We start from the raw sequence: 18,980 nt of genomic DNA on the forward strand, positions 1-18,980 counted from the left end.
CTCCTCATTTTGACTGGTGTTACAGCCTGTGGCTTAAAGTGCTCATTTTTTGGCTTTTCCCTTTCCTTTATTGTGTTATATATATTATTTTGTGCATGTTATAGGTTTACAAAGTGAAAAAGCCCAAAGTCCACCCCAAAGGGACTTACCATCTCCAACAAAAAACACTGTTCACAAACTGCTCCAAACAGCTCTATTGTAGTCTAGCCTTTACCTCCATGACAAACGTGCGTCACTTTGTAACACACGTTATAATGCTCGCCTAGCTACTAGCGTGGCACACCCTCATACTCTGCTTCTTAATGGCTAGTTGTCCTTACCTAGCTACTGCGCATGTGCGACTCCCAACAAAGATGGAACAGAAGTGAGATGCCTCACTCTGTATCTAAAACAGAGAGCTCAACACACAGGGTGAAAGGAGGAGCTGCAGCAATGTGCAGTACAACAAAAATATGGTGTTTTTTGAAAATTAAACCATGTAAACCTATTCTGATATAACCTCTAAATATAATTATGAACCTAAAATTGAGCATAATATGAGTACTTTAAATGTCAAGATAGTGTTGTTGTGAATGCAATGCCTGACAAAGCCCCATGACCCAAACTCAATCTCTAATAAACTCAGTGCTGACAGTGTAGAAATTCAACTTTTGTAGAACATCAGTGCAGCAAATCATCCAACGCCAACTCTATGTAGATGTGACTGGAACTGGACAACACAAGCACCATTACAGGTAAAGCTTTAAAGTATAGACTCAAGTTTTCAGATGGTGATTTGATCACAGGGCTGTTTGTTAGAAACACCTCACCAGTCAGAGTACATCAGAGCTGGATGTGTGTCACGTTCAGCGGCCTGCAGCCGTTGGTTCTCCCCACTAAGAATGTAACTGGAAGAACAGAGCTCACTTTGCAATATGTAGAGTAAATCATAGACAAAGTGGCATGTATGTTGTGTTTAACACACAGATACATATGAATCAAGTTAATATAGACCATATGATAAAAATGGAGAATGAAAGCCATATTCTAGCTGCTGGATACAAATACCTTCCGTATGACAAGCTTGAGAGGTAAAAGTGACACAGTTGAGTCAACATGAACACTCCCAGCACTCAACACTGAGATGTAATGGGATGGAAAGCTGCCTTTCATGCACTGCTATCCAGGCCACTGCCCTTGCAGCCTGTGAGTGCCAGTTACTGTACAGGAAACACAGAAAGCTTGTTTTTCCCCTGCAGTGGCATGTGTTTCTCACCTGATCCCTCCTCACTCTTTTCCAAACTGCAGACACCACAGATATTTGCATTATTGTTACTGTCGGACATTGACAAGGGTTCCTTTCACTGTCTAAAATCAAATTGGTTTGTTTTCTCTTTTTTAGGGCTGTCGGAGGAAAACCTATTTGACCTACAAAATGTCAACGTTTCAGGGACAGGGAAGAAAAACAGCCTTGTTTGCAACTTCAGGACAATACACTTACAAACTGCAATAATGCAATGGAAATGCCATGCCTAAATCAAACAATAACACAAATGATATCTGAGCTTGTCAAAAAGACTTAACAACAAACATATTGAGAATGATATAAGTTTAAAGTAAGTTACAATAAATTTGTAAGAGGGTGTGTCTCTAATCATTTGTAAATATGATGCATTATAGTAATAAATATTATATATTATAGTAGTAAAATGGTCTTGAACAGACTTAAGTAAATTCAAATAAATTGTGCTGATAATATTTATAGATAGATAGATAGATAGATAGATAGATAGATAGATAGATAGATAGATAGATAGATAGATAGATCGATAGATAGATAGACAGATAGATAGATAGATAAATAGATAGATACTTTATATATCCCGAAGGAAATTTTAGGCATCCAGTAGCTTAGACAACCATAACACAACAAACACATATACACATATATCACAAATATATAAGAGTAAAAATAAAAATAATAAAAATCACTCACAGAAATACAATGACCATGATAAGGTGCTATGGTAGAGTGTGTGCAATGGTGGTAGTGCAAAAGTGCAAACGTGATCAGTGCAGGGATTGAACAGTACAATAGATTATTATTAAATATTAACTATGACTATGAAATATTAACTGGCTATGAATAAGAACAATATATAACAGGGAATAAATAAATTATAAGATGTAGATGTTATGACCACAGTCCAGATTGTGTAGGAGGGCTAATATAGCTTATAAGACAGCAGACAAAGTGATACAATGGTAGGGGCTGAGAGAGACAGGCTCATGCTGAAAAGTCAATTTCTCCCCTCCCCCTTTGTGTGGTATTGTATATGCATTTAAGTAAAAGTTTGAAATTATTTTTTATTTATTGTACTTTTACTGTGTTGTATTAATAGTTTTAAGTAAGTAAGTAAGTAAGTAAGTAAGTAAGTAACATATCTACTTCTTTTATCAACATTATCATCAGAGAAAGAGAATGAGGCTGAGGGAGGCCCCACGCCTGAGTTTGCTTCAGGGCTATACTACTAATAATAATACGAGGTAGGCTACTACTACTACTACTAATAATTATTATTATTATAATTAACTATATCTAACTATAACTATAACATTTGCTGTGAATTTGTGAACTTTCCAGTAAAAAACAAACAAAACCACGATCTGGTGTCACATTGCTGCTGGTTTGAAGTTTGAACCAACAACCTTAATAAACCTGCAGCTCTTCTGTGTTAAGAGAGAAACTGGTCTCAGTGGTGCGGCTCCATTATTTATGAATAAAGACTAAATACTGGAGCTCCTGTGGGGATTAGACGCGGAGATCGTTGTAATCCGTTTAGTATTGGTTTGGGAACGCGTTTGGGAGGAGCTTTAGGACCCGGTAGGTGTGGGGTCGGGGAGGATTTCCCTCGTGGAGTAGCAGTTGGACGCATGCGCCCCCTTCCCCACTATTCCTCCATCCACAGTGCAGGAGCAAATGAGATGAACTTGTCGCGTTACCTGCTTAAAGGCGCCGCCGGTTGTGTGAACAGCCCACCTGCTCACGGGATAAGTGAATGGTTTCTTATGGAAAGTTTAAAAAAGGAAAAAAAACTAGACAGAGCAGGGGCAGAACTAGAAGATTAATGAGGACAAGATTCTTTGAATGTAAAGCTGGCAATAAGAGAGCGGATTAGATCCCATAGCGGAATCAGAGCGCGTGTTGTTGTCAAACGATGCGGAAACAACAACCGAAGCAACAACAAACTGGATTTTGATCCACCGGGATATTTACACGCGCTGGGAGCAGCATGTCTTGGCTCAGGAGAAGGGTGAAAATGTTGCAACTTGGAATGACACCCAAACACCCTGAAGTTTTCTGCATGATGGGGCTATTTATGTGCTATGCATCGGCTGGTTTTAACACCATTCCGCGGTACTAACGGGTTAAGTTGCGACCTGAGTCATCATGTCAAAAGTCATTCAGAAGAAGAACAACTGGATCACCAAAGTGAACAACTGCCTGGTTCTCCGGGACGCGTCCGGGGAGCTGAATGTGGATCTGCGCGGCGGAGCTGAGAATGGAGAGTTTCCGTATATCGGGCAAGTTAGGGAGGATACTGTGGTTTACCAGGACGGTAAACTCTGCGAAGGGGAGCTGCTCCTGGAGGTCGAAGGGCTGCCTGTGTCTGGATTACCCCTCTATGACATTTTAACTGTGATTAAGTGCTGCAAAGGTCCCGTCAGGTTGAAAACTGTGCGCCAAGGTAAGAGAAACATGACCGTGTGTGTGTGTGTCTGTCCGATTAACACTCATGCACAAATAAATCCCAGCGGAAGTTGTTTTATAATTGCCATGTGGCACAGCATTATGAGCAAAGTGGTGATGTGTGTGAAGTAGGGCAGAGTAGTGTGCATGGTGCTGCTTGCTGCTCATCTTCTCTTCCACAGCAGCCTGGAGTTTTCACAGGCCTTGACATGAAGCTGCCCTGACAGTCCTCCTGCCCTCATTTGTCTAACATTGCCAAAGCCACTCTGGGTCAGACCTGCGGGGTCACAGATTAGGCCACTTCCAGAGACCGCAAGCTCCAGAGCTTTATGTATACCCAACACCTACAGCAGACACTGTCGACTGCCAGTTATTTGACATGTGTACTTTTAATACCTTATTTTCTTTGCCTAATGCTTTTAAAAGCCACTGTTACCTTTTGTGGCTTGTTGTTTCATCAGCTGATGGTAGTGTCCCATCTGCAGCGTACAATTTCACAGGGCTTCTTTCTAGGGCTGCAACTAACAATTATTTTCATTATTTTTTCCAACCAACAGTCCAAAACCCAAAGACATTCAGTTTAGTATGATATACTGTATGAGAAATAGAAGCAGCAAATGTTACCATTTGAGAAGCTGAACCCTGAGAATAATCGCAGTACATTTACACTATTTTTCTCCAACTAATTGATTAAACGACCAATCGTTCCATCTCTGCGTCTTCACGTAAAGTAATGTTCTATATGTTAACTTAGGGATGCTTTGTTTTTGAGAGCAGGACACCACTCATGGGCAGCTGGGGTTATTTCTGGAAGTGCTCTCTGTGTGTTAGATGAGCTTGACCCATTGCCCATGTTCTGCTGCATCTGCATGTGTCTGAGAGACAGCTAGAGGGAGAGGGATGAAGCCACTGATTCAAACTTTTTTTTCTCAGAGTCTCCAGTGTATACTGTGCATGGTTTGTGTTGTTCTTCCTGTTGGCCAAATCTGGATGTTCTGTGATGCCTGAGTGAATACTGAAATCATTTTTTAAATTTCAAAATAGAGGCATTTGTACATTTCACCTCAACTGTCTCTTTTCACATACACTCCCGCTTGTGGTCACTCCCCGTTCACACACTCGCACAATATTTGAGATATTTCTGGAGAAATCATTAACTGTGTTATATAACAGCGGTTTTGTTTCAGAGTAGCATCATTGCCTTTCTAGTGTACTGTATGTCCATTAGTGGCTGCACAGTGAATGCTTGACAGCTGGAGCTGAAGTCTCGACCCCTGGGACAAGAGCTCAGCACTAACGCTGCTTTGTGTTTGCAGAACAGGCGTTTGTTTGACATACACTGAACAAAATTATAAAAGCAACACTTTTGTTTTTGCCCCCATTTTTCATGAGTTGAACTCAAAGATCTAAGACTTTTTCTATGTACACAAAAGGCCTATTTCTCTCAAATATTGTTCCCAAATCTGTCTAAATCTGTGTTAGTGAGCACTTCTCCTTTGCCGAGATAATCCATCCACCTCACAGGTGTGACATAATGACATAAAAGGCCACTCTAAAATGTGCAGTTTTACTGTATTGGAGGGGGTTGGGGGGTAGGGTTAGGGTTAGGGTTAGGGTTCATCTCTCTCTCTCTCTCTCTCTCTCTCTCTCTCTCTCTCGGCATCTGGCACTTTGGAGAGGTGTTCTCTTCACGGATGAACCCTAACCCTAACACCAGATACTGACTGGTTTTCGGACCCCCCCAATACAGTAAAACTGCACATTTTAGAGTGGCCTTTTATTGTGGCCAGCCTAAGGCACACCTGTGCAATAATCATGCTGTCTAATCAGCATCTTGATATGCCACACTTGTGAGGTGGATGGATTATCTCGGCAAAGGAGAAGTTCTCACTAACACAGATTTAAGGCAGATTTGTGAACAGTATTTGAGAGAAATAAGCCTTTTGGTTACATAGAAAAAGTCTTAGATCTTTGAGTTCAGCTCATGAAAAATGGGGGCAAAAACAAAAGTGTTGCGTTTATAATTTTGTTTAGTATATGATCATACCAGTGTTGCACCATGGGAGATTTCTAATATCCCTTAACCGTTTTCTAATTATTCTGAATTCCTATGGAAACACTTTGTATGCTACTTCTAAAGACTGCTACAACACCCTGACTGTAGACATAAAGTACGTCTTGAGCTGTCTTCACGGCTTTGTCATTAGTTTCTCACGTGAGTCAGCAGATCTCTCATTGTCCGTAATTAAAGGAGGGGGATATTCTTCTATCTGAGTAGCTCACAAGACCTCCATTGTGCCTCACAGTCCGTTGGGCTCCCGTGCAGAACCGGCCATGGATGGATCAGATCTCTCTCCCTTCCCCTCCACAGAACTGTGGGTCGTATTACAGGAGGCCACATCACCTCAGTGCTGTAGTTGGAAACCGTATCAGTTTGTGCAGGTAGGCAGCCCCCCCCCCACACACACACACACACACAGGTGTGTAGCTCCATATGAGGAATGCGGAAAGAAAACCACCTGAAAGAAGTCTGTGCACTCCTGTGGTGAAAAAGGTGGAATATAACACTCCAGTGGTTTTGAGTCTGGGTTTTAATTAAGCTCTTTAAATTGTGAAGGAATGACAGAGATGTGAGAAAGCGTTATTTACACAATAAATGTATAATGATTTAGTCGTTTAACGAAAATGTATATTAGTTTTAGTCTAAGTTTTTCAGTTCAAAGTTCTTGTTTTTGTCGTGCATTTTTATTTTTTGTATCCTCTTAAGCATTTTGAGGGCTACATCTGGAGCCATCTTTGTTGTGTACAGTTACCATGGTTGCAGGTGTCGTTCTCATATATTGCAAGTTTAGTGGAAAAGGCACGTCAACTTCACACACAGTGTCCATTTGACTGCTCTCCAGTAGTACATCAGACTGACTCTCCTCAGTAAATCCAGCTATTGTTATAAACTGTTTGAACAGAACCGCTTTCTCCTGTTGTTCTTGCTCACCTAGCATCACCACAGCAACAATATTATTATTATTATTAATAACATAATATATTATTAATATACAGTCTATGCTCCCGTCTCATGCCCTCCCGGCTGGTGCCGTCCCCAAGCTTCGGCTTTTCAAAATAAAAGCTTGCGTCTGGTCCGCTATGTGTTTGTACTTTGGTGTGTTGGGTGTTTGTGAACTAAACAGTGCGGCAATCATGCTGATGAATACAATAACTTTTTCAGCAGATGTCTTACTTACAACACGTTGGAGTTAGCAAAGCAGTTTTGTGTTTATATGTGCGGGTGGGATTTATTCAGTTTGATAAATCCCACGGTAAATTGGCTGGTTTACTAACAGGGAGGGACTAGAAATCCTGTCTGTTTTTTGTATTTCAAGAGCGAATTGCTCCACAATATGAATACAGATTGATCACTTATTTTGTTGGTAACCGTTGTTGTATAATCACAATATTACACTTGAGGAGGCCTACACTTCAGTAATTTCGGACCTCGAAATTAAACCCTCTCAACGTTAAACGCTGATGCAGTTTTAAATGTTTTATCACCACGAGTTTACAGACGTCTCTGCTGATTGAGTATCAGCTGGGACCTGAGCCGAGACACACCCACCAAACGAGAGAAAACAGATCTCAAACATAGATTTAATATTTACAGTCTATGCAGTCTATGCATTCTATTCATTCTATGCTTTCTTTTTGCATCGTTTCATATTTGCAGTGCGTTTATCTATTTGGTTGTGTTGTGTGTATTTGCAGTGCGTTTATGTATTTGGTTGTGTGTGTGTATTTGCAGTGCGTTTGCTGAATGCTGCGCATATGTTGTCAAATTAATAAAGTTGTTTTTCTTTTTGCATTGCTTCTTTTTTCGGGGTTTGCGTGCTTTTCTTTTTGCATCGTTTTTTATTTGCAGTGTGTTTATGTAGTTGGTTGTGTTGTGGTATTTGCAGCGCGTTTGCTGAATGCTGCAAATGTGTTGTCAAATTAATGAAGTTGTTTTCTTAATTTGCTTGTGTTTTGTCTATTTGCATGTGTTTTCTTAAGTTGCAGGGCGTCTGCCCCTGTCGGCCACCGTACATGTGAATGATGAATAGATTTATGGTATGGCTGGCATAATTTTTAGTTTAAAGTGCAACAAGGGAGTACTTTTAGACCTATCAAGACTTTGACCCACCAGTGTAGCTCCTATCTGTTATCATCAGTTGAATCCAGCTCACAGGTGAAAGGTTTTGTCTCTTCACCGTATTTTAATGAACATCTAACATAACAGTGGTGTGCCTGTAACGGTGCAATGGTTGTGTATCAGGTCATATAAAATTATTAAGAGATACTTGGTTTAAAGTAGAGCTAATTACAATATGTGCATTTGAGACTGAAATACAAAAAAACAAGTCTGAACTACATTGTGTTTTACAACTTTGATAGCCTTTTGGCATTGGGAGTTTTTACCTTTTTAAGTGAACCAGAAACCCCTCCAGCACTGAAAAGGTTTGGTGGTTTGGTGGCTCTGATTACGGATAGGTTTGGCAGGGTGTCTGTCTGATCTCTGGGACAAATGGCCCTTGGTCGCCTTAGATCTCGCCTTCACTTGAACCCAGCCAGAGGGAATCAGGGCAGCCTGCTGGATGCCAGGCATTCCTGAGAGGTGGAGTTCACTGGTACACCCTGATGAAACATTTAGACTTTTATACATCAAATTCTCCATTTTATTCCTTTTATTTATTTCATTTTTTTCACCCCTTCTCTCAGGTCACTTCTTGCGTTTCCTTATCACCCTCCTTCCTTGACAGGGTGGAATAGTGATTAGTGATTTGTTTAATCATTCAAACCTTTAAGATAGTAAGCGTCTGTCCTGCTGAAGTGTCTATGAGCAAAACTCGGAGTGCAACTTCAGGGTCACTAGTAGCTGACCCTAACCTGTGGCCTCAGTGTAGGCAGCAAAGCAAAAAGCAAATAAAATATAAACCATCCACTACCGTTATGCAAATATTGAGAGTTTGAGGGACGTTTGAGTCACATGCTTTATGTACATCATGATTTATTCGTTGTCTGTTTCCATTGTGCTTTGACGCACTTTTTTGTCGTTTCAATAGTAGAGTTGTCAAGAGAGGAAAAATTCTTACACTTATTTTCCTTATTAAACAGAAAAATACAACCCTACACCTTCTGAATTCAAGTTTCTCTCTTTCAACGAACTAAGACCAACTTCGGTTTGGTCGACAAACCCCTTAATTCACAGACTATTTGTAAAAATATGCCGGGTCTACGCTGTTCTCCCCCGTCTTTCTCTGTCGTTGCCCGCTGAGCAGCGGCTCTAACACGTTCATGGACTAGAGCTCATACATTAGATTGCAATTCGAATTGTGATTCGAATCACTAGCTCCATTATAACTGACTCTGTTATGTAAAGATTGAACTAAGTTGTGTCACTGACTTTGTGTTTGGTCTTTGTGCACGGTTAAGAAGGCTTACACATCTAGAGGATGTGACAGCTTTGTAGACACAGATCTCTTCTGTGATGTGCTTGTCCCAGAATGTAAGTCCCTTATATTTTCCTAAGTATGAAGATTTTGTCAGTCTTGATTTAGCGCAACCGACTGCATAAGTATATCCCTGAAAGGCTTGTCAACAGCTTGTGACACGAATGCTGCAGCTATCTCTCCTCCTTCTCAATCTGGACCCTCTGCTTTTTACCTTTACTTTCACATCCACCATCCCTTTATGAGCTCTCTGTTTTTTTGATTTTCTTTTTGCGATGTATGCAAATGTAATAGCTCTATGTGTGGTTTGTATGTTCTTATCTTTTCATATGTTCAACCTTAGTGGGCACAAATAGTGACACAGAGAGTTTGATATTGCAATTGGATGTCTTTAAATGAACTGTTACAATAGCCTTGTTTGCATGTGTTGCATATGTTTGTTTAAGGTTTATACATTGTACTTTTACTTTGGTCTTGATGGAGTGACTTGCTAACATTGATAACAATGGCAGCATACCAGCAAAAGAGCAGCGACACAACACACAAGCAGCTTGTGGAATTTACGCTTGAACAAACGGCTGTAATTTAGAGGCTTTGCCTCAGGTGTTGTAACAATGAGGTTGGAATGGAGCGCAGACCAGATGGGTAACAAGAAACAACCATCAGTACTGGGGATATGATACTCCAGCAGCATTCATTGTAGCCTGTAGCCATGTAACAGTGTTTTTTGCCTCTTATTATATGTGGGCTGGGCATCAAACCTCATGTGCCCGTAACGCAGAGTATCCAAAGCAAAAACTGGCATCAAATGTCTGGTCAGATTTGTAATTATGTTTGCTTACTGCTGTATCAATGCAAAGGTCTTGTAGCTGCTTGTGTTTAGACATTAGAGGGTTGGCTTTATTTTTTATAGAAAATGTGCTCATATTTCTCAAAGTAATGTGTCAAATAGATCATTTTGGTATTGGTGTCGAGATTTAGGTATTGACGGCACTTGTTCTGCAACCAACAATTTTTTTCATTACCGATTTAATCTACAAATTATTTTCTCGATCAATCAAATTCTGTAGTCTAAATATATCATAAAATAGTGAAACGTGTCCTTTTCTCGACGCATTTTCCCGTCAAGTTTGCTTTTATTAATCCCAATTCTTACGTGTAGAGCGGCGTACGTCTTCTTTTGTGCGTACGCCACGTTTATAAATGAGGCCCCAGAACAGAAGCTGTAGTCAGTGGATGTTTTAGGTGTCAGAGTGTATGTAATGACCTCAGCTTTAAAGGAATGCTTCAGTTGACAAAGGAGAGTAAATATGATGCCTGTACTGGTTCATGAAGAGATACAGTACTCCTCCACTGCATGCCGGTTACATTATCAGATAAAATAAGCATGGAGAGCCCACAGGGTTTCTAAAATGCAGCATGTTTTTCTCTCATGGAGTGAGATGAAATGCATGCATCGTGTTTCATCTTTAACAGAGTCCTAAACAGAGACATGTGCACCATGAAGCTCAGTGAAAACAGCAATTTGATAGAAAAGTTTGTAACTATCACATGACTCAACTTTGAAATGATAAAAACATGTTTGTTTTTTTATCTGAAAAATACAATCTTGTCCTCTCTTTCTTCTGTGTTGCATTGCAGTCCAGAAACAAAACAAAACAAAATTCCATATGTGTTTAAATGAAATACATAACAGACAACACAACTCGTACTTTCAACTCAGATACCATGTAAGCTCAGTTTATTACCAGCATTTATCAACTTCCTGGTTGTAAACTTAGAAATGTCTGACTTTAAGTACTTTAACAAGGGTCTCCTGAATGCACCTTCGGTTTTGTTCTGTGAGAGGCTGGACCGTCTCTTTTTGTGAGGACGTGCAGCTACTCCTTGATCCTCAAATAGAGTCAGTTGTTTAAGATACTTTATTAATCATAGTATCTATTTCACCGTTCTGTCATCTGCATCTACGCATTTGATTGTATAATTCTGCCATAGAACACTAAATTGCTGTAACAGTTAATAAATCAGCTTTTTAATATATGCCATAGTTGTTTTGTTTTTTTGTAAGGGTGGCAGTTTTGTAGCAAATGCATGGCCTGTTGCATGCATGGCACATGTAGTCTGTATTATTAAAGTGTAGGAGTTTGAAACCAGCTCAATTAAAGTTCCTTCTCGTTTTTTTGTCCATTTTCACAAACACCTTTTCCGGAGCACCCTTCCTCCTTGGATAAGGTGTAATGGGCATTTTCAGCAAAAATATGATGCTAGTGAACTCATCACAAATCATATTGAGAGATTCTTTGTTGGGTTTTCCCTCAAATGATCAAATCTTTGTTATCAGGATGAATTCCTATAGGAAACAAACACAAAAGGAGAGAAATGTAAACTGGTAAATAATTGAAAATGTTAACTTCTCCAGTATTTGCATGTTTGTATTGTATATCCGATATGTGACGGGGAATTTAATAAAAATGTGACATTCAGCTGTAACATTTACATTGTTGGTGATGAATAACATAATGTTCAGGTTAAAACCTTGTATTCCGAAAATGTTAGCATTTCAGGAACTAAGACAAACAACCTCTTTAGTTCATCTACCAAGGTTTGTTTATAAGGTTTTCACGTGACTACAGTGATGTGTGTGAATGTGCAATATGGAAGTAATGCATGTAGCGTGTTTAGTTTACCTACACAGTAGCTATTTATAATTTATGTTATGCTATTGCTATTTCTTCAAATTGATTGACCGGTTTCAATAACTCATGTTGTGTCTGTTAAATGTGTGGAAATGGATGTAGTAGGAGCAGCATGTTGAATGATATTCAGAACAACCATGACCTCTGAAAGATAAAATACTGTACAAATGTTTGATTTGCATAAAACACAACTGAATCCTGGACAAGGAGAGCAAGTGTTATTAGACCTGCTTGAACAGTCTCATCTGTATTTGGCATTGTATTGCTTTAATGTGCATGAATAGCTGTGATTGATTGATGTGGATATAACTAGAAACTCCCTTTCAAAAGAAATACTTTTTTATTGATGTTCCAAGGAAGATCTACCTCATCTGCACTTCACTAAATAATTATTTTATTTAATTTAACACTCACATTACAAAACAGCTCTCATGTGGCACAGCCAGCAAAATGAAAAAAAACACATAATATAATAGTATCACACATGAATTACCACATTAGGGTAAACAAAAACATGCAATCAGTAAAAATTAAAAGCCATATATGTATTATAAAATTCTGCAGTATACTTGTTGTCTCTGATCAGATCCATTGTCAACCACTCAAAAGTAAATGTGCGACTAGCCAAAATAAATGACAGGTGTGGGTCCGATTAATGAAATAGAAAATGGCAAAAGTGTGTGGAAATGAGAACATTTTTAACTTCTAGTTATGATAAGCATAAACACTATTATAGTTTTTTTTTTTTATATTTGCTAATATAAACATGTCGTACGAACTAGTTGTGTTGGAGCAGACCGTGCTGCTGCTGACTGTCGTCTCCACCCTGCCTACAAGAGTATAACAGTTTGAATCCGATGATCCAGAAAGAACAGAATGCTGTGATACAGCTTTAAAAGCTGGCCATTGGATTCTTTCTCTCAGTCTTACTCTGTCTCTCTGCTGCACGAACATGCATGTGCAGTGACCTACACACATGCTCCTATGTCAATCACACACACACACACACACACACACACACACACACACACACACACACACACACACACACACACACACACACACACGTTCACTGCAAGAGAGTCTCGTTTAGTGGAGAGAAATTGACATTTAAGCTGCGCTCTTCCTAGATTCACACATCTGGAAGGGATTACGCACCATTACAGGCTCCGTTTTATACAGATGAATCATAGTTCTACTTTTAGTCTGTTTCTTTGGTTTTGTTGTGGTTGTTAGGACCAGTAATTACACCTTCCTAAAGACGCAAATAGCATAGTGTGAGAGACGTTCTCATTTTCCTATGGGTCCTCTGTCATCATGCTGGATTTCACAAACTGAAGCAGGACTCATTGACTTCAAGGTTTACTTCAGAATAGTCTGTGCTCATTCAATTGTTTGTAAAGTAAGACACTGCTACACTTGTAACATCATTCTTTTATGTTAACCTTGGTGTGTTGTTTGGCCGTGGTGAAAGGTTTGCAGATGATCCTTAGAGGATTTCTCATGCTGCTGATCTCTCTATCCCTCCCCTCCTCCGTGTCCTTCAGTCTCCAGAGATTCAGGTTGCTCATAAGCTCTTGAGAGGGCTGACCTGACCCTGCTCTGTTCACCAGTAGAAAACGATGTATGCACTGTAAAACGATGTATGCACTATCGTCTGATATCCTGACACTAATATTCACACTGCTGTTTAATCTGAAAGCTTCTGACTGTAAGTACTAGTAAAACGTATAAAGATGAATCAGAGTTAAAGAAAAAAAAAAGTGGCACAGAAAAGCAGGAATTAGTTAGAACTCCAGTTTTAGCGTTATTTGTTGTACTTAAACTGCAGTGATGAAGGCACCAGTGGGTGAAGGCTTTTTATTGGCAGGACACTGCTTTTTAATATTTAATGAGTTAGAGGATTGGTGACCTAATATTGTAAGAGATTAACTCGCTCAGACTTGCATGGTACCTCTTCTGTTTCTGGCACTGTTGTCCTAATGGGTCACATTTTATTGAAACAACAAAACAGTGAGGAGGATGAAGAAGAGTGAATTTTTATCTGAAATGTTTTAATGTTAATCTTCCTGGAAAGAAAGAGCTCAGCTATCATGTCTACTTCATTAAACAAAGTCCAGTCTCTTTGGTTTACAAAACATGCAGCCATAGTTCTGCATGCGGTAGAAATACTTGCAGTTGAAGTAAAGCAGCTATGACTCAAATAGGTCTGTTTAGCCCATCATTCAATGTCTGCGAATCAAAGCATGAGATTTGATTTTAGTAGACTGGGGTATTGTGCTGCAAGTAACTATTGTTACTGTTTCTATGATTATGAAATGTCCAACAATAGTGAAAAAATTGACCATCCCAGCATCCATTTTGACATCTTTAGATGTTTTGTTTTGTCTGACCTAAAGTCCAAAACACAAAGAAATACTGTGGTATTACACAGAGAAAAGCAGAGGGAAGTGAGAAGGTTTGGCTTTTTTCTCTATTTTTGCTTGAAAAATGATTGAAATGATTAATAGATTATGAAAATAGCTGCCACTTATTTTTCCGTCAATCCACTAATCGATTCAGCTCCCCTGTTACGACATAATGAATTCTTGGACTTGTGGAAGTTGTGATGAGACAATTCTTTGACATTTTAAAGACTTAAAGATTAAAAGATAAATAAATTAAAAAGAAAATAAACGTCCAATTAATCAAAAATAAATATTAGGTGCAGCCCTGCTAAAGTGCACTCTTCTTAGCTTTGATTTTCGTTATGTTCTACACAGTGTTTGCAGTAGTTTAAAAGGTACCCCCCATTGCAGTATTTTTGTGAAAAAAAACAGCTTTTATATTTAGTCAGATCATTAAAATGCCTGTTTTATATTTAGTAAGATTTAGTCGTAGCATATTGGGTCAGTGGCATTACGTAACCTTTGTACCCTTACTTCTTATTTGGAATACCTAAAGTATTTGCCTAATCTGTTTATTTTCTATTTGTACCATAATTTCTGGCTATTGTGGTCTGAAGGTTTTATGTTGAAATGTTAACATTGTTTGTACCCTTCTTGTATTTATCGGCTTTTTTTGTGCTGAATTGTAAACTTTATATTTGTACCCTTTACTTATTTTGTTTTGTGTCAGCAGTAGGAAAGTGTTTATTTAAAATGTGTCTGAATAATCCTATATTATGGATGTGTCGTGTAAGGCGCGAAAATAAACCATTCATTCATTCATTCATTCATTCATTCATTGTAGATACATTCAGTGACTGTAGCTTTGTTTAGTCTGGTCACCTTTCTTGTTTTTATACCAAACAAACTACTGTTGTTTCCTAAAAATGCATCACTTCCTCTGCAGCTGAGGAAGTTTCCTGTCAAAGTGGGAAGCCCCTCATACTGTAGGTGTGTACCACCGCAAACCTCAAAGCCTTCATCAAATGCCTTTATGTTGGATCACTGTTATATGGCATCGGTTGGCAAACACAGGCTTTTATTTATACAAAACAGGCTGGGATGGTTGCTATAGTGCAGAAATGTGTCAGGTAAAGCTGTTGTAATAAAAGATGTAATGTCATGCACGGAGCCCTCTAGTGGTAGAATCAGGAATTATGATGAAAGTGGATCCAAAGGACTGATGAGGGCCTGTTGTGAATTGTTTTAAAATTGTTAAGTAATGCAATCCACATTCTTGAATTGTTTTAGATAGTTTAAGAAAAGACATGGTAAAAATACTTATTTACATTATTTTAAGTAAATACGTGTGAGAATTTATGAGAAACTTGATAATGATAATAATTCAGTATGACAGTGTTAAAAAGAAATGCATTGTTCCACGAGTTACATTACAATTTCATTCTGAAGTGATATGAAAGTAACCCACCCAGTACCTTGTAGCTTTGGTAATGATGTGTTTATGATGATATGCAAGACACTCGTTTTGTGAAGCTTCCACTACACAACTGATATATTGAAGTATTTGTAAGTATAAAAATATGTATATGTTTCATCATGGTTTTTAGTCATATCGTTATGTCAACATCTGTCTTCAGTTCTGTTGTGGTTTACAGAGAGGTGAACTCGACAGAGAGGCTCCAATTCTCCATGTTGCACCTACACCGGACCACATACACTGGAGTCAGTAAGCAGCGCCAGCTTTGATCTCTGAGGTTTAGAGGAACCCAACTACTTTCCCATGATCTGGTTCCCAGACTTTTCATCCTGGAAAAGGTGAAAAAGTTAAATCGCACCAGATGGCTGACAACTTCAAACAGGTGGAGAAGGTTCCAACATCTTCATGAGCTCTGTGTATCTGTGTGTACACAGTGTGTGTCCCAAAGCCCACGCCATCTCATCCTTTCCCAGTCGTATCTCTGCGTCATGTGGCAGGACGTCCTATCTAAATTAAAGCTGCTTTGTAGGAACCGGCTTCCTCCATCTGATAGTTTCATTACTGTCAAGAAGGTTGAAGACTGTTCCGGTGTTGTGGTGGTTTGAGTTAGTCACAGTAGCAGATAGACAATAGAGGTGATTAGTTGGGGAACTCTCTCTGCTTTAGTGTGTGTGGCCCTGCAGCTGATCAAAGGTGCACAAAGATTGTAGCTACTGTTGTAGTATAATTGACAAAGCTTTAATATCAAATAGTTTAAGTGTTTTGCAGCTTCACACAGTCTGATTGATGTGTTGCATACAGACAGCTGTTTGTGCATCTGGAATCATCTGCATAATACCCTTAAGACATTTCAGTGTTGACTGATCAATCCTCAACCTGCTACTGTAACAATTTTGGTTATTTTCTCAAAATTAAATGATTTTTTCCGCAAAACACAGGCTATACACTACCAGTTACATCACCATACTGTCAAATTGCTCACTTCACAGAAAATGTTGACATAAAGGTTACCAACAAGGTTATACTTTAAACTAAAGAAATTATTAAACTACACGGTCTCACAGTGCAGGATTTCAGAGTTAGCTGTATAAGGCAAGTAAACCCATAACAGCTGTTTTTAATACAGTCCATGTTCCATATTTGAATGATTTAATTTTAACCAGCAGTCTTTCGGTCTTGCTTGTTTATAGAATATAATAATTTGTTTTGTAAATTAGTAGGATAAGTCTAAACAAGACTCCAGACAAGACAGCCATAGGGGATCTCTCAGGCTGTACTTAGGCACAGCACTGCTTTCAGCTAAATGCTAACATCAACATGCTAACATGTCACAATGAAAATGCTAACACGCTGATGCTAAACAGTTTTATTGTCTACCATGTTCATCTTAGTTTAGTGTGTTAGCATGCTTACATTTACTAAGTAGATGTAACCACAATGTACAGCTGAGGCTAAAGGGAATGCCATTAGTTTTGAAGGTATTTGGACAAATTGGCACTAGATGCGAAGTGATCACAATGCATCTTAGAGGGGCATGAATGTCTGTACCACATTTCATGGTAATCCATCTGAGAGACATTTCCCTAAAAGCTCCAAATGTGAACCTCATGGTCGTGCTAGAGGAAGTGTCAGCCAATCATCACAGTCATAATAGGCTCCATCCTCTTGGCACCACGGATATCTGTTGCATATTTCATGCCAATCCATCTAATAGTTTTTAAGTTATTTCATCTTAAAATATTTCAATCTGGACCAAAGCGGCAGATCGACAAAGACATGTCAGACATAAAATGACAAAAAAACAGAGAAAAAGAGCAAATCATCACATTCGAAAAGTTAGTATCGGTTCTTTTTTGGCATTTTACTTAAAAGATTAATTGATTATCCGTAGTTGGCGATCTGACTCATTGATTCTCTAATGCATTTAAAGCCTTATAAACACATATATAATGTCTTCCTCTCCATTTGCAGAGTGTCTTTCCTGCTGTAAATGTCTGACTTTCTGGTCATGACCAACCAAACAAACACGAGCCTTCCTAAAATCTAATGTTTTCCTTTAGTCTTTTGGCCTGCTTTGAAAGCTTGCTTTTCACATACACATCTCCCACAATCTGACACATGCCTGTGCCTATCAAATCACTTGCGTTTTTTCTTCCAGCTGTACCTCAGAATCACTGTATTTTCAGAGTAAATTTAGACTCTTGACAAAGTACATAATACAAACATAATGATGGAAACATTTTTCTTGATCTGTTGGTGTCGGCTAAATTTACTTTGAACACTTAACTTAGTAGCTCGCTCTCTGTCTTATCTTGTGTTATGCTGCTTTTGTAAACGTGACCTGAAACTGACTCAAATCTCATTGAGCTCTCAGCAGGAAAACTGTATTTTAATTTTTTATTGTTCTCAATATAGAGCTCCAGAGTGAGGTGATACATGGTAGCTGAGGCTGTTAAATCAGTAAACCGTCACTGCAAATAACATAATCTGACTGAAATGTCTTCAGATAACTGTTTTTAAAGTGAAGAGCAGAGACAGAGGCGTATTTTTAAAACAGGCAAGATGATATAAGGTAAATATCTTTTTCTAGAGTTATACTACAGTACGTGGTGCAGATTTGTTCTGGGAGTGTTTGCAAGCTCCTGTCTGTCCGAGGGAGGGAAGGACCTTGGGCTGCAGCTGTTTGTCAGAAGTTGGCAGGATCTGGATGCGCTGAGGGCTGAGGTGTGACGGTGGGGGAGTCGGGTGCACTGACAAGAGAAATATGTTGCACTGAGCAGGTCAGGCAGGTTTAGATAGAGGACAGGACTGTAATTTGGCTAAAGCTTAAACAGTCATGTGTTTAGGGTGAGACAAAGGGAGACAATTTAACACACTAAGAAAAGCTGAGATTCAAGATTCAAGGTACTTTATTGTCATTGTATAAACACAACGCAGTTCCGTTGGTGGCAATCAGTGCAGCAGCAGTAAATAAATAATAAAAACAAAATAAAAAAAACAAAAACAAACAAAAAGATTAAAAAAAAAGACACATAAAAAAGGCATTTCACATAGTACTCATATGAGCATTTGCAGAGTTCTTTTTGTTTAGTTAAGTTTTTTGTTTTGTTAAAGTTATATAGTGCTTTCATGACAGTAGTCCTTATTCTTTAGGGGCTACAGCTCTGGGGAAGAAGCTGTTCCTCAGTCCTTTAGTCCAGGTTTTGATTTGAT

General features: G+C 38.9%; 1 protein-coding gene across 19 annotated transcripts in view; it reads left to right on the forward strand.

Moving 5' to 3' along the window:
• The first annotated feature begins 2,923 nt into the window (after positions 1 to 2,923).
• The window catches only part of LOC116062190 (membrane-associated guanylate kinase, WW and PDZ domain-containing protein 1-like), a 101,369-nt gene continuing 85,312 nt past the window's right edge, over positions 2,924 to 18,980 (forward strand). For 14 of the 19 annotated variants that reach the window (XM_031316800.2, XM_031316802.2, XM_031316801.2 and 11 more), the window contains exon 1: positions 2,927 to 3,728. In XM_031316800.2, the coding sequence (XP_031172660.1) occupies positions 3,431 to 3,728 (298 nt within the window). In that variant the 5' untranslated portion in view covers positions 2,927 to 3,430. Of the gene's footprint in view, positions 3,729 to 18,980 lie in introns of all 19 variants that reach the window. The other 5 variants (XM_031316803.2, XM_031316813.2, XM_036008401.1 and 2 more) reach the window with 3 other exon arrangements.

Source organism: Sander lucioperca, chromosome 12 (assembly GCF_008315115.2).
Source record: "Sander lucioperca isolate FBNREF2018 chromosome 12, SLUC_FBN_1.2, whole genome shotgun sequence".
Lineage (NCBI taxonomy): Eukaryota > Metazoa > Chordata > Actinopteri > Perciformes > Percidae > Sander > Sander lucioperca.